At 38.9% G+C, this 14,967-nt stretch overlaps 2 protein-coding genes and 1 pseudogene across 5 annotated transcripts; 2 read left to right on the forward strand and 1 right to left on the reverse strand.

Annotated features, from left to right (window-relative positions):
- The first annotated feature begins 4,154 nt into the window (after positions 1 to 4,154).
- On the forward strand, positions 4,155 to 6,152 carry LOC106358220 (annotated as a pseudogene).
- On the reverse strand, positions 6,112 to 9,594 carry LOC106358218 (protein NLP4-like). Its single transcript, XM_013797968.3, has 4 exons — positions 8,476 to 9,594; positions 7,993 to 8,040; positions 7,117 to 7,915; positions 6,112 to 7,027 (listed from the first exon to the last, which is right to left on the reverse strand). Exons 1-4 carry the CDS (start codon positions 9,217 to 9,219, stop codon positions 6,291 to 6,293), a joined length of 2,328 nt encoding a protein of 775 aa, XP_013653422.1. The 5' UTR covers positions 9,220 to 9,594; the 3' UTR covers positions 6,112 to 6,290.
- Positions 9,595 to 9,809: 215 nt separating this feature from the next.
- BNAA07G11350D lies at positions 9,810 to 14,683 on the forward strand. Of its 4 annotated transcripts, none has more exons than XR_007314938.1 (4): positions 9,810 to 13,407; positions 13,488 to 13,679; positions 13,761 to 14,040; positions 14,221 to 14,683. XR_007314938.1 is itself a non-coding variant. In XM_013796189.3 (4 exons), exons 1-4 carry the CDS (start codon positions 13,346 to 13,348, stop codon positions 14,267 to 14,269), a joined length of 378 nt encoding a protein of 125 aa, XP_013651643.1. In that variant the 5' UTR covers positions 13,100 to 13,345; the 3' UTR covers positions 14,270 to 14,683. The 4 variants fall into 4 exon arrangements, 1 of the variants encoding a protein (XP_013651643.1); XM_013796189.3 differs by having other exon boundaries at positions 13,100 to 13,407; positions 13,966 to 14,040; XR_001272082.3 differs by having other exon boundaries at positions 9,810 to 13,866; positions 13,966 to 14,040.
- The last annotated feature ends 284 nt before the right edge of the window (positions 14,684 to 14,967 follow it).

A 14,967-nucleotide genomic window follows, 5' to 3' on the forward strand; every position in this document is an offset into this window, starting at 1 on the left:
TCTTCAATATCCTCTTCATCCATATCAGTTGGCATGTACTTGCAGCAGCTGCGACAAACTCTGCTTCTGTTGTGCTCAAGGTGACGATGGCTTGCTTCCTTGATGACCAAGCTACTGCAGCGTCGCTCAAAATGAAAGCATATCCTGATGTGCTCTTTCTGTCCTCTACACACCCTGCATAATCACTGTCTGTGAACCCAATAAGCTCTGAATTCCCTTTCTTCTGATAGAAGATTCCATATGCAGTCGTTCCTTGAAGGTATCTGAGAATTCTCTTGGCTGCAGTAAGATGAAGTTCAGTGGGTTTCGACATGTACCTACTGATGAGACTCACAGCATACATCACATCCGGCCTTGTTGCAGTCAAATACATTAGGCTTCCAACCAGCTGCTTGTAGAGTGATTCGTCAACTCTCACGCCGTCGTCGTCTTTATGAATTTTGAATCCAGGAATGATTGGATTCAAAACTGAGTTACTCTCTTCCATTCCAAACCTCTTCAGCACTTCATTCACATACTTCTTCTGGCTTACAAATATTCCTCCATCAACCTGCATCACTTCAAGGCCAAGAAAATACCTCATCTCCCCCAAGTCTGACATATCAAACTCTCTCATCATTGATTCCTTGAACTTTCTCATCATCGTTTCATCACTCCCAGTGTATATCAAGTCATCAACATACAAGCTAATGATGAGAGTGTTACCTTGTTCATTAGTTTTGGTAAACAGCGTTTGCTCACTTGCTTCCTTCTCAAACCCCATCTTTCGAAAATAAGAGTCTATCCTGCTGAACCAGGCTCTTGGTGCCTGCTTGAGACCGTAAAGAGCTTTACGAAGCTTGAGGACTTTACTCTCTGCGTTCCTCCGTTCATACCCCTTTGGTTGCTCAACAAAGACCTCTTCTGTTAGTTCTCCTTGCAGAAACGCTGACTTCACGTCCAGCTGATAGACTGTCCAACCCCTCTGAGCTGATAGAGCTAAGATCATTCTGACTGTATCCATTCGTGCAACAGGAGCATAAACCTCTTCATAATCGATTCCATGTTCTTGAGCATAACCTTTTGCTACGAGCCTGGCTTTGTACTTCTCAACCTCTCCATGTTGATTCAACTTGGTTTTGAACACTCATTTGACTCCTATGCTCTTGGCTCCTTGTGGCAGATCAGTTAGAGTCCAGGTGTCGTTCTTCTCTATTGAGTTTATCTCGGAATCCATGGCTCGTTTCCAGTTTTCACTTTGGATGGCCTCCTCGAAGTTGACTGGATCTGTTCCTGCAAAGAATGCAAACTGAACCATCCCTTCTACAAACAAAGCAAACTGGGCCAGCTCATCTTCTTCATACTGATCTCCAGTGATATAATCACTTAGTCTTACTGGTGGTCTTGTCTGTCGCCTCCCCGACCCTCTTGAACTCTCTGCAACATCAGTTCGTGTAGTAGCAGTAGCCATTGAAGATGAGCCAGCAGTAGCCATTGGAGATGAGCCAGTGTTGGGATTCTCCACGATCTCATTGTCTCCATCTTCTGCTTCTGGTTCCTGACCAGCTACTTCTTCTGCATTCTCTCGACCGGCATCGTCTTGTGATTCTTCATTCTCCCACTCCAAGTCAACTTGAATTGATTCCTCATAAGTCGCATCCCAATCCCACTTTTTATCCTCTTCAAAGATCACATCTCTGCTCACAGTTATCTTTTTGCTTGTGGGATCGAAGAGCTTGTATCCCTTTGATTCTGCGCTTAAACCAAACAGAACACCTCTGCGACTCTTGTCTTCAAGCTTTGTTCTGTGTACATCAGGAATGTGGGTATGAGCGATGCAGCCAAAAACTCTCAAGTGTGCCACCGATGGTTTGATTCCACTCCATGCTTCCTCTGGTGTAACATCCTTTACAGAGCTCGTTGGACATCGATTCAGAAGGTAAAATGCCCAGTTTACAGCTTCTGGCCAGAACACTTTTGGAATATTCTTCTCCACCAACATGCTCCTCACCATGTTCATCACTGTTCTGTTCTTCCTCTCTGCGACACCGTTGTGTTGTGGTGTGTATGGCGTCGTCAACTGCCTCTTGATCCCACTGTCTTTGCAGAACTCATTGAACTCACTTGAAGTAAATTCTCCACCACGATCTGTCCTTAAGCACTTGATGCGCAAGCCAGACTGTTTCTCTATGCCGCTCTTGAACTGCTTGAAAGTGGCAAACGCATCTGCTTTGTAGACCAAGAAGTATACCCACGCCTTTCTACTGAAATCATCGATGAAGCAGATCAGATACCTCTTTCCACCATTAGACGTTGGAGAGATCGGACCGCAGATGTCAGAGTAAATAAGCTCAAGTTTCTCTGATGCTCTCCAAATGGCTTTCTTTGGCATGATCTCTCGGTGTTGCTTCCCCTTTAAGCAATCAGTGCAGACCACCTCTGTTTCAGAAAAGTCTGGCAAACCATTCACCATCTCTTTGTTCTTTAGTGTCTTTAGGCCTGAGTAGCCGAGATGGCCATACCTTTGATGCCAGAGCATAAACTTGTCTTGAGCATCAGTTTGAAGACACATCATTGCCAGGTTGGTTTCATTCTTCGAGAATAGTGCAAACATTCTATTTGTTGTCATCTTGCTTTGGATGATGAGACCTCTCGAAGGATGATAGATTCTGCATTCGTTGGACTTTATCAGGATCTCCAACCCCTTCTCCTGAAGTTGTCCAATGCTGAGAAGATTATTCTTCAAGTCTGGAACATAGAGAACGTCTTGCACAAGGTGACTCACTCCTTCAATCGAGAGCCGTATGTTTCCTGCTCCCATAACCTTCATTTGTGAGTGATTCCCTAGTCGGACCGTCTTCTTGATCCCTTCATTCAGCTCGCTGAAAAGAGATAACTCTCCACACATATGATTGCTGCAACCTGAATCAAGAAACCACACATCGTTGTGATGTTTCTTTTGTGGTTCCTCAATGTGTGCCATAAGAGACAGCTGAGAGCTCTCTACTTCTTCTTCTTCTTGTATTTCTTCAACGTATGCCATGAGTAGCATCTCTTCCACCTCTTCCTCTGCGTAATTTGCTTGACACTCAGACTGAAAGTGACCAAGTTTGTGACAGTTGTAGCATTCAACTGTTGCCTTGTTGAAGATACGACGTCCTCTGCCTCGACCTCTTCCTCCACGGAACGCAAAACCTGATCTTCCTCTTCCTCTTCCTCCATGATAGTCATCTGTTACAGCAAGTGCTTGCTCTTCTCCACCATCCTTCTTGAACTTATGCTCATGCACAAGTAGAGAACTCTGCAAAGCATCAACAGAGAGGCTATCAACATCCTTTGATTCCTCAATGGAACACACAATGTAGTTCCATTTGTCAGTGAGGGTTCTCAGGATCTTCTCAACGATCTTGACATCCGGCATGTCTTCTCCACAGTTTCGCATCTCGTTTGCGATCACCATTACTCGAGTGAAGTACACATCAACAGATTCACCTTGTTTCATCACCAAGATCTCGAAATCCCTGCGAAGCCTATTAAGCTGCGCCCTCTGCACCCGAGCGTTCCCCTGGCACTTCATCTTCATCGAGTCCCACAGCTGCTTGGATGTCTCCTTCTGTGTTATTGTTTTGAGAATCGTCCTGTCGATGGATTGAAACAGATAATTCTTCGCCTTCAAGTCCTTAAGCTTCATCTCTTCAAGTGTGCTCCTCTGTGCCGCTGTCATCTCTACTCCAGCTGCTGGTTGTGTGTATCCTGATTCCACAACCGTCCAATACTCCTTGGAACGCAGGAGATTTTCCATGACCATGCTCCAGTGTTCATAATCCCCATCAAATTTGGGAATTGCAGGCGCAGAGTAACCACCGTTGCCATTGCCTTCTCCACTCATTCTCTCTTTTCTTTCTCTCTCAATTTGAAGTAAGCTCTGATACCAGATTGTAAATCTCAAGACGTTACTTCTGGAAAACTGACTTGTTCATTAAAGAGAAATACAATGGCTATATAACCTTACAGGAAACAGAACGTGAAACAAAATGAACCAACTACTCCTAAGAAATAGCAAGCGTGATCCAAACACGATGACCACGTTTGACTGAAACAGAAACAACAAACTTCCTAAAGAATAGGACAAGACAACAACTTAAAACCCCAACAGTCTTCTACCACTTAAATTCTAGTAGCACCAAAATAAAAAATAAAAAACAAAAATAAATATAAACAAAAAAAAAAGAGTTTTCTTAATTATACGCAAGGAAGAAGAACATGTTGTAAAAACTCTTCCGTGATTTTCTCTCCAATTTCCTAGATTTTTTTTTTAATTTCCTCTGTTGAATTTTGTTTCTTGTGTTTTATTATTGTTGCAAAGATCGTTGTCATATTTTTTTTGTCGTGATTAGATGTAAAATTTGTATAAGCTTAGTAACCTTTCAGTTTTGTTATTCTATCCCTTTTCTCTTTCTTCCTGCAATCAATCACCGATTTGGATCTTCTGTTTGGTGTGTGAGGCTTCAGTAATTCCCTTTCACTCATCCAAAAGTTTTGTTCTTTTGTTTTCTGGAATGATCCAAAACACAAGGAACAGAACAACCAACCTCTTGAAATTCATTTGTCAAACCTTACCATAGTTTTAGAAAACGAAAAGAGATGACTTCTTGCTTTTCTTGTTTGAATCCTCGAACCAAGGACACAAGAGTCGACATTGATACCACTCGTTACAACTCTCCTTACCCAACAACAGATTCTTCAGGTTCTCTCATTGAACCTGGCGGTGGAGCTAAGAGTTTCACTTTTAAAGAGTTAGCCGCAGCCACAAGAAACTTCCGTGAAGTTAACTTGCTCGGAGAAGGAGGCTTTGGGAGAGTTTACAAGGGTCGTTTTGATTCAGGACATGTCAGTATCTCTCTCACTCTCCATCTCCCTCTAAATAAAACTCTGTTTCTTATCATGTAATTTGGGTTTAATTGATGAAAGCAGGTGGTGGCTATAAAGCAACTGAATCCAGATGGGCTTCAAGGGAACCGAGAGTTCATAGTTGAAGTGCTTATGCTTAGCTTATTCCATCACCCGAATCTCGTTACACTTATCGGTTACTGTACTTCTGGTGATCAAAGACTTCTTGTCTATGAATACATGCCAATGGGCAGCTTAGAAGATCATCTCTTTGGTTGGTTCCTTAACCATCTCTTCATCAATCTTACAAGTGTTTTATTGTTTATCAAGTTTTTGACTCTTTTGCTTGGTTTTCAGATCTTGAGTCAAATCAATAACCTTTAACCTGGAACACACGGATGAAAATCGCGGTAGGTGCGGCTCGAGGGATAGACGGATAGAGTATCTTCACTGCACAGCTAACCCGCCAGTGATTTACCGCGATTTGAAATCATCAAACATATTGTTAGACAAAGACTTCAGCCCCAAGCTATCGGATTTTGGACTGGCTAAACTAGGTCCTGTAGGAGATATGACTCATGTCTCCACACGAGTCATGGGAACTTACGGCTACTGTGCTCCCGAGTACGCGATGAGCGGGAAACTAACCGTTAAATCGGATATATACTGCTTCGGTGTAGTCTTGCTTGAGCTGCTTACTGGAAGGAAAGCCATTGACTTGCGTCGAAAGCAAGGCGAGCAGAATCTTGTTGCTTGGGTAATAAGTAACTTCTATAAACCAGATTAAACCGAAATTTCTAACCCTTGTTTTAACCTAATTTAAAAAAAAACTGTCTCTGCATGCAGTCACGTCCATACCTAAAGGACCAGAAGAAGTTTGGAAATTTAGTGGATCCTTCTCTGAGAGGAAAATACCCAAGTCGATGTCTAAACTATGCGGTTGCGATCATCGCAATGTGTCTGAACGAAGAAGCTCATTATCGACCGTTTATAGGTGACATAGTTGTCGCACTTGAGTACTTAGCCGCACAGAGTCAGTCTCTTGAAGCTCGTAACTTCTCCTCCACGTCACCGGAGGTCACAAGAACGCGACATGACTTGTAGAAACACACAACAAGTCTTTGAGCTTTTTAAGATCTTCAGTTTGGTGTTTTGTAAGAAAATGTTTTTTATGTTCCCTAGAAAAATAGCATATATAGTTTGGTAAATCTTTATTTTTGGTTTTATTTTCTTATCATCATGTATATAAATATGAAAATTATGGTAACAGTTGAGTTCTCTTATATGTATATCTACATTTGAAAGTGAAAAAGAAAACAATTAAAATGATGAATAATTATAACAGAACACAAAGGTACAAGCTTATGTGTTCCATGTCCCTATAAACTCTTCTTTTTCTTTATTCTTTCTCTGATTTGAGGTTAGTGCCATAAACTGTAACCTGTAGCTGAAGAACGTTCAGGGAAACAATGAGAAGAAACATGAAGCAGAAGCATAATGGTATGACTAGGTGTGGTTCTGCAAACATCTACACACTCTTCTACATCTTCATCACAAGTCAACAAAACCCATTCATTGTCTTCATCTAAGTACTTTAGATCATACCTGCTCATATCCTCTATGCCAAACCGCTTCCCAATCTCCCACAGTAGATCAGTTAGCCTGCGCGAATCCCGCATCCTAAACCTGATCTTCTCTTCTCCGTAGCTAACTTTAATCCTCAAAGAGTCATCATCTTGAGATGATGGCAACAACAATTGGGTGCCGCCTTGAGGGTTGTTTTCTAAACTAGAGAGAGTCAATACCGTCTCATCAAGACTTGATGCAGTTCTCACATCACCTTGAGAAGGATCAGTTGTTGCGCCGCTGGAACAGCATTGGCTAGAGCCTGAACTGTATGTGGAAACAGGAGACTTTGAGAGCTGCAATGGCTGCGGAAGAGGAGGCGAGGTTTTGCCTTGTTGGGATGGTTCCCGTGAGGCTAAGTTAGGGAAGTTAGCGTAGAAGGAGCTTATGGGGAGAGGACCTGAAACACATTCAACAGAATCAATCACTCGTTGGATCTTCTGAAGAGAATGTCCCACTTTCTTGATTTTTCTTGAAGGCCATCTCTGTATACCATGTTGCCTGCATATTCTCTTCAACGTCGTTGGACAAACTGACAAGAAAGAGACAAAACAAGAGATCAATCTCTTAAATACTTGCTGATTAAACTGAATAAAAAACAGTTAGAGCAATGCTGCTTACCACCAATACTCTTGGCTGCATCTTTCAAACTCCCTGCAAAATACTGTCTAAGCACATCCAAAGTTATGTTTTTATCTGCTTTTGTACGCTTCTTCTCAGCCATACTACTGAAACCATCACAAAAGAACATGCTGCTCTCACTGCTTTTGTACTCAAAACCTCTCTTCAAGCCAAACACATCATTATGCTCGTCTCCTCCATCAAATACCAATGTGTTCTCTATCTTTGGCGTTACTATCACTTCACTCTCTTCTTCTAGCTCCGTATCCGTAACAGTCCTTAAACTTCTAGGCACGTGAGCCATAATACTCGAAAGAGCATCCAACATCTTCCTCTGCTCCTCCACATCATCACACTCCTTTGGCAAAAAGAACTCCAAGATGAAATCAGCAGAGCCAGTATGCACGCACCGTAGCCGTATCGCAACGGCCCCATGTAAGCCGAACATGTTAGCATGGTGAGAGAGAGGGTACTCGGACTTCTTGTAGTTGGATACATCGGTAGAAAAGCAAGGTCCATTGGTCAGGAAAGCTTGTCCTGCAACTCCTTGGCCTTTCAAGAGGTGATGCTCAGAGCAAGCTTCGTGGAACTCGAGGACTGTTGGATCACCAACGTAGCAAGCGTCATCGATGGTTGAGATGCAGTGGATGTAGTTCTCGTCGTTGTGACGGCATCCGGTTTTGGTTTGCTGTAGACAAGAGACCCATGTTTGAGCTAAAGGTAGGTTATGAGTCTCACAAGCGCATCTCAAGAGGTTTTGGATTTCAGGTAATGCAGCTTTGTAGGATAAGTCACATCCCTGTAATAAAGGAGAACCAATATGGTTTATATCAAAAACAGAACTTAAAGAACATGTGTAAGTGTTTCTTTCATTACCTTTAGAGATGGTTGAATAGGAACTTCAGTGCTCCTAAGATCAACTGCCTGTGAACAAAAAAACATTCTCCCCTCTAAGAAACCACATTTCAGTATAAAAAGTGTTCAGAAAATCTGTAGCCGGTAATTAAGCACTTTATATAGAATTACACTAATTTTATTATTCAGGATCTAGGCGTTAACGAACTATTAATTTATTTTTAATATATTTTATATTTATATTAGATATTTTAATATTATATTTAATTATAAAAATATTTTGATGAATTATATAAATTTAGATATACGAAAAGTGAAATTAGATAAATTTGTGGTTTTGCAGCATATTATTGTTTAATTTGACAAATTTAAGACCAAATTTACTAGAATGGTATAAACCCAAATGACTGTATAAATTGGATTTTAAAAAAATCGTTTTGGCTAAGCTGCCAACCGAATTTTAGAACATTGATCAAAACCAGACAACTTTTAGAGGACACAAACCTGAAGCGCTCTGCAAATGCTTTCAAGCTCAGGTCTTAGTTTAACCATCTCAGTAGTCATCACAACCTCAATAACACCCAAACAAATCTTACTCCCTTGCTCAAACACCGGTATCGCCAGCGTCCCACGTACACCACAGTCCTGAGCATGCTGGACTCTCGGATACTCCTCGCTCCTGAAGAACCTAACATCAGGAGTCCACTCAGGAAGCTTCCCCAAGAAAACCCTTCCAGGCAAACCAGCCAAGGCCTTGGAATCATCTTGCTCAGCTGAGAAGTGATAGTTCACAGAGATCTCTCTGTAGTTAGCGAGCCTTTGACATAAAGGGTCGTGGCTAAAAGGTTGTTCCTTCGTGGTTAAAACTCGCTTCCCGCCTCTGTTAACCGGAACCCATAACTGAATGAGTGAGCCTCTCTCTGTTGTGTAGTCTTTGATGTGTTCAACTGCTTGAACTAATCTCTCGGTAACTGAAGAAGCACCACCTCCTGGTCCGATCCACCATCGTTTGTTCCATTGAAACTCTTCGAGACTCGATCTTTCTGCGTAATCCTGACCGTACATGTGGGATAGTAGTGCTGATGTGTCTTGAGTTGGAGACCACGTGAAGGAAGATGGATCAAAAGGGGTTAAGTTGAGAAAGTCAGATCCATCTGTTGTCTCTAACCAGCAACCATCTAGTAGCAATCCATCCATGAAGCCAGTGTCCATAACAGCGTTCTCGGTTTGGAGATAACTATCTTCCATGGATATATGTATGTACTCTGCTTTGTTGGTTTAGTCCAACAACTTCGTTCTTAACGGAAAAATCAAAGTTTAGATGATAAATAAGAAGAAAGGGAAACAAAGAAAGACAGGACAGAGATTCTTGAAGATTTCTTCCTCAAGTGAGTTTCAAAAGTCCCTTTTATAAACTCTGACCTTTATTTGTTATTTGTTGTCTGAGAGAGAGAGAGAGAGAGAGAGAGAGAGAGAGAGAGAGAGAGAGAGAGAGAGAGAGAGAGAGAGAGAGAGAGAGAGAGAGAGAGAGAGAGAGAGAGAGAGAGAGAGAGAGAGAGAGAGAGAGAGAGAGAGAGAGAGATTTGTCTGGATCGTTATATATCGAGTTTTTTTATATCTCCTCTAGCATGGGGACATAGGGAGACCTTATTAATAAACTTGTTTTTTTTTTGTTAAAATTTACAGAACATCTCTCACTCTCTATTCCAGGCTGCTTAAGATTCTCACAGTTCTAGAGAGAGAGAGTAAGGAATAAACAAAAGAGCAATAACATGTCTAATGTAGTGAATTTCTATTTATGTAAAAATGCCTCTCTCTTTTTTTTGAGTACCAAACGTCACGTATATAGAATCAGAGAATATTGCCAGTAATCATATAATATTAAAAAGAAAATAGGATTTTATTTGGAATATATGTAGTCATTTTGATTTGACAACAGTAGCAAGACAATAAATTTAAAATTTTAACTATGACTGAAATAGTAAAAGCGTTTTATTTCTCTTCAATATAAATACTTTTAAATCCGCTGACTAAAGAATACAATGTTTTATGATATGTTTAATTTAATTAGTGGTAGCATAAGACCCTACATTTCTTTTGAAATAATCAAAAACAGTGGCTATAAGTATCTTAATATATAACATATCTGAATTATTCATAATTTTATATATTTGGAGAATGATTCTTCAACATTTTGTACATCATAATAAAAAAAGGAATAACGAGGATTAATGTATTTTTTAATGTTCCTAAAAGAAATCACATTTCACAAGAAATAATATTTTTTTCTCGTTCTTTTTCATTCTTTTATTTGTAGAAAAATAAAAAACAAAACCATTTTTTGTTAAATTTGAGAATGAACAACTATTTCTTTTCATTCTTGCTATTTTCTTCTTTTACATTCATTTTCTATCTGTTTCTCTTGTTTCTAAAATGGTCACCAATCGAACTATTGTATAGTTGTGATGAGCAAAGCGAACCTTATTGCTAATTGAAGACAAGTTAACAATTGTTAATTGTTTCATATATAGAATGGGTCTTATTGTTACATGTTGCGTAACTATATAGACAAATCTAAAAGGCAATTGTTATACTGTTTTAGGCTTATATGACGAAATAATACATAAAGTAAATGAAAAGAAACCAGTGTGGGAGTAGGTTCATTCCTCAACTTGGTTAAAAAGACAATTCTCATATCAATTGGACAATATAAAGTAATTCAGTAAAACAGAAGTTTATAGTGGGAGACTATTGTGTAACCAATACCGTTTTCGCCTCGCGAATATATAAATGCCACCGCTGAAATATAATAAATTACTAATGGTCAATTTTTAGGAGAAATTCGAACCAGAGTTCTGATGGAAACGCACTAATGCGTGATGTTGATTGGTTGAGCCTAATCTACTGAAACCGTTCACCGAACTCAGTACGTTCTATGACAAAATGTCATGGTGTTACGTCGCGTTCTTTGTTTTTCTGCCTCAAATATTCAATATAATTATACGGATCTAATTATAAATATACGTATATCCCCAGTTATATATAAAAAGCACTAATCAGATATGCGTATATACACGTAACTGTTTATGCTTTCTGTCACAAAACAATACAAAGATGATAGCGTAAGCTAAAAAGGCAAAAGAAGTGGTGCATGGCGAGCTTTCTTCCACTCGAGGTTTCGCTCACATACTCCCAACTAGGTACGCTCCACATAAATTACTTACTTTTAATTTCAATCAAATAATTTTCTCCTAATAGTACCAAGTGTTTTGGAGCTAATATGAAATATATATACTTGGAAGTTGGAACATATTTCGATTTTGGGAGCCATTAAATTTAATGGATTACAAAAAATATATGATAGCTACATGTATGTTCTCTGCTTTAAATTATTTATTTATATTCTACTAGATTTTTTTTTTAGTATTTCCATGTTTTCTTTTAGATACCTAAATTTATAAATTAAAATGAACAAGTATTGTTTTATCAAGCTAGGACAAGGATAGAGCTAGTGAGTCATGACCAACATTTTCATCTTATCAAATTAGAAAAAAATATAGATATGACAGGTGTGGTTAAGATCTAAATATCATCTTTTTGTTTTTAATAAGATCAACTTAATTAGTTCTCTAATTGACTGGATATATATATAGTCATGTATGTCATGTATGCAAACACAAAAGATATATATCTATATATGAATGATAAGTCGCAAGCATTAAAGTGCTTTCCTAATTGCCTTAGGTCACTCGTATAGCATCGAGAGTTCTTTTATATTTTGTTTTTGAAGAAACAAAAATGCAACACACCTTTCATACGTAATATATTCCTTACTTGTGAAGAAACTGAAGACAAAGACTATCCTAAAACTAAAACTATCTTCTTCTCCGTTTTTCCTTATGGAAGAAAACAAATTATGACCAGTCACCACATCCACATGAATACATGATTCCTTGATTATTTCGTTTGAGCTGTTGGGATTTGAGTTCCAAATCGTATACAATTTTGATTGCATAAAAAGCCAATAATGCGTATATCGAACAAAAAGTCAAATAATCCAACATTTGTGAATACAAAAGAAGATTCTAAATAGTGATTACAAATTTTAAATTATTATCCATGCAAATAGAATCTCTTTTCATGGGGTAGTAATTCGTGAAACGTATAAAAAAATTATATCTGAGACATTAATATAATACAAAAGAATCCATTTTGAGCGTAAGGACTAAGGAGATATGTAGCGCGAGAGAATTATTATAAGGTAGGCGTAGGCCGAATCGTTAACTCCAACGTCAAATAATTGCGATAACCTTTTACACGTCTTGGTTAGGTGTATAACCAAACTTATATCCGGGTACGGAGATTGATATATTATTATTTATGTTGAGTACATTGTTTGGTAGACCTCAGACCAAGCCCCACCGGATTATACTCATTGCATTATCCACCTCAAAACTTGGATATTTTACATGTATTTTATCGTTTTGTAGAGAGTGCATAAGTTCTGTCACATGCCATAAGAGTAAAGTCTCCTTGATTTCGTCATCAAGGAATTGACTTTTTCTTAACATGGGTCCGAGATCTTGTTAATGACAACCAAACACAGATTAATTTATTTTGATTCTTCCGTTAAACTGTAAAGTTCTGAATATTAAACATAAAAATGATCTGGACCATTAGCAAACACAATTCACAATACCATTTCATTGGATAATTAAACTATCTCTTAAGATGCTCAACTTTGATTATATTATATAAAGAAAGATGCGCAACATCGATCTAAAATTTGGTACACTACAACTTAACAAAATATTTATCTTTCTTGGGTGAAACTGAACACTGTACTCTTTTTTCTTTTCTTTTTTTTTTCTTTTTTTTTGGCGACAACACTGTACTCTTATATATACACGAGTAGAATTTACTATTTAGATTTTAGACTAATATAAAAGATGTACGACGATACAGATTGACCGGTTAAAAAGTAGTCCAATCATAAAACTGCATTCGGACATAAGTCTAGTACACTTAAACAACATGATTGGCTCTTGATAAGTAAATCGGTGATTAAGTTTTAAGGGTTCTATGTGGTTCCATGTGCCTAATCTCTTATTCGAGCTGAGGTTCTTTTTAAGAAAATAAATTACTGGCTGAGACAGCAGATTGGTCAGAATGTATTAGCTAATTAACATTCAGAACGAGTTAAAAACTTTAAATCGTCTGATCTTTCATTTCCACTAGCAGTGGAATAATCAACATTATAATGAGGCAGTTTCAAGGCTCTCCAGCGCGCCACGTCAGCCAATGTGGGACCCACCTTTTTTTTTCTAAAAACCGGCGATTTCTGGTTGGGCTTTGATTTTGTTCTGAGATACTGATGAGCTTCTTATTATCAAGGTTTCTTCCGGGTTTTGATAAGAAGAGAGACGGAACCGTCGGGTTCTTCCAGTTCTTTCATCTCTGTTGATTCCTCTTCAGCCTTATCATCGAATTAACTCGATCTTAATGTCTCTCCGCAGATCCTCAGACGACGAAACGTCATCCTGTAACGCCTCCAGAAGGCTCCTATATATAGATTTCCAAGCAAGCTATCGTTTTCCTCGATACTTCTATCCTCTACCTTTTTCGATCCTTCAGTCTTGTGATACGTTGTTGATGAAGACATTTTCGGATACTTTCCTCGGACCAGCCCGATTAAGTGTTTTAGAGAGGTAATCACGAAATCTGTCCCTTCTTTGCCGAACTAATGATTCCATTCTGAATCCTTGGGGATCTTAATGTTGATTTGTCAGTCGAAAGGCCGTATTGGTTTTTCATTGTGCCTTCCATGTTCACAAGTTTGGAAATTCTTCACCTCCTTTTAGAGCCTCGATCCTTCACTCGCTAAACCATCCAAACGTACTCAGTTTCTATGCGTTGTAAAGATATGGCTACCATATAAACAATTTGGGACTCTATAATTAATTGTTTCTGGTGATCGTCTTCTTATTATCTCAGGTATGAAATGTGTGCTTACATGAGGTTAGTTCTGGAATATTGCTTTCGGGTGATCTCAATACATTTCTGCAGCAGGTATTGTTTGTAGCTCTACTCTCTCTTATTTATGCTAAGTAACATGTTTTCTGAATTTACTTATCCTGTACAATAGAAACGTTTTAAAATGAAGAGATAACGTATTTGTTTAATTTTAGTATAACAAATATTTGAAACATTTATCGTTTCAGTATTTAACAACTGGTTGCATTTTTGCAGAGGAAGACAATTGAGAGGAGAAGACGCTGAACACTTGAAAGAAGAATAAATGCCTCCTCCCAAGAATCACATATATACTCTCCTCTTTGATGAACAACGTGTTCAAAGAAGAACTTATTTTCGAAGAAAAATCCGCTCCAGTGTCCCAATTCGGATTCAGTACAAGTCGCAGACAATTTACCCGTCTGACTTCGATGAGCACCGTTAAGGCGAGAGTTTGAGATTGATAATTCTTCTTGGTGGTTTGATCCCTGAGGAGGCCAGAGTCAGGATCATCTGACGCTGGGTTTGGAGTGTGCTTTGGTGCTTTGTTCTCAAAGTAGAGATGGTTTGATTTCCCAAAAGAAATCAACCAAAACACCATCTCACAACCTCTTTTTAGTCTGGTTTCGGCCCATGTAAACTCTTATGTTCTTTATGTAAACACGTAGATGACATAAATAAAGAATTTCCTTTTTTTCTCTGCTGTTTTTGTTTCTCAGTTTCCTTGGTTTGAGAAATAGTGACACCAGTTCCAAGATTGGCTCCCAGCAGCAGAATCCTCAAACCATCTTGCTGCCTCAAAGTCACAGTCTTCCATTTCTTAAAAAAGCATGTACTGTCCAAAACAGTTGGGACCTTCAGAAGAAGGCGTTGAACATTCGTGCAGGAAGTTTCCTATCACTATGAAGATGCTCCATTCCAAGCCTTTCAAAGAGTCGAGAAATGCAGGAAGTTGGAATTTCGATAGGTGTTGGGGTGCAGAGA

Source organism: Brassica napus, chromosome A7 (assembly GCF_020379485.1).
Source record: "Brassica napus cultivar Da-Ae chromosome A7, Da-Ae, whole genome shotgun sequence".
NCBI classification, from domain to species: domain Eukaryota; kingdom Viridiplantae; phylum Streptophyta; class Magnoliopsida; order Brassicales; family Brassicaceae; genus Brassica; species Brassica napus.

What these genes read in the sequence shown, in the direction of transcription:
- LOC106358218 (XM_013797968.3), bottom strand. Translation starts at nt 9,219, where the DNA reads ATGGAAGATAGTTATCTCCAAACCGAGAACGCTGTTATGGACACTGGC. An exon ending in CTATTCAACCATCTCTAAAG is followed by an intron (nt 7,916 to 7,992) that starts GTAATGAAAGAA and finishes CCTTTATTACAG; the next exon opens with GGATGTGACTTATCCTACAA. An exon ending in TGCAGCCAAGAGTATTGGTG is followed by an intron (nt 7,028 to 7,116) that starts GTAAGCAGCATT and finishes CTTTCTTGTCAG; the next exon opens with TTTGTCCAACGACGTTGAAG.
- BNAA07G11350D (XM_013796189.3), top strand. Translation starts at nt 13,346, where the DNA reads ATGAGCTTCTTATTATCAAGGTTTCTTCCGGGTTTTGATAAGAAGAGA. An exon ending in AAGAGAGACGGAACCGTCGG is followed by an intron (nt 13,408 to 13,487) that starts GTTCTTCCAGTT and finishes GTCTCTCCGCAG; the next exon opens with ATCCTCAGACGACGAAACGT. An exon ending in TCAATACATTTCTGCAGCAG is followed by an intron (nt 14,041 to 14,220) that starts GTATTGTTTGTA and finishes GCATTTTTGCAG; the next exon opens with AGGAAGACAATTGAGAGGAG.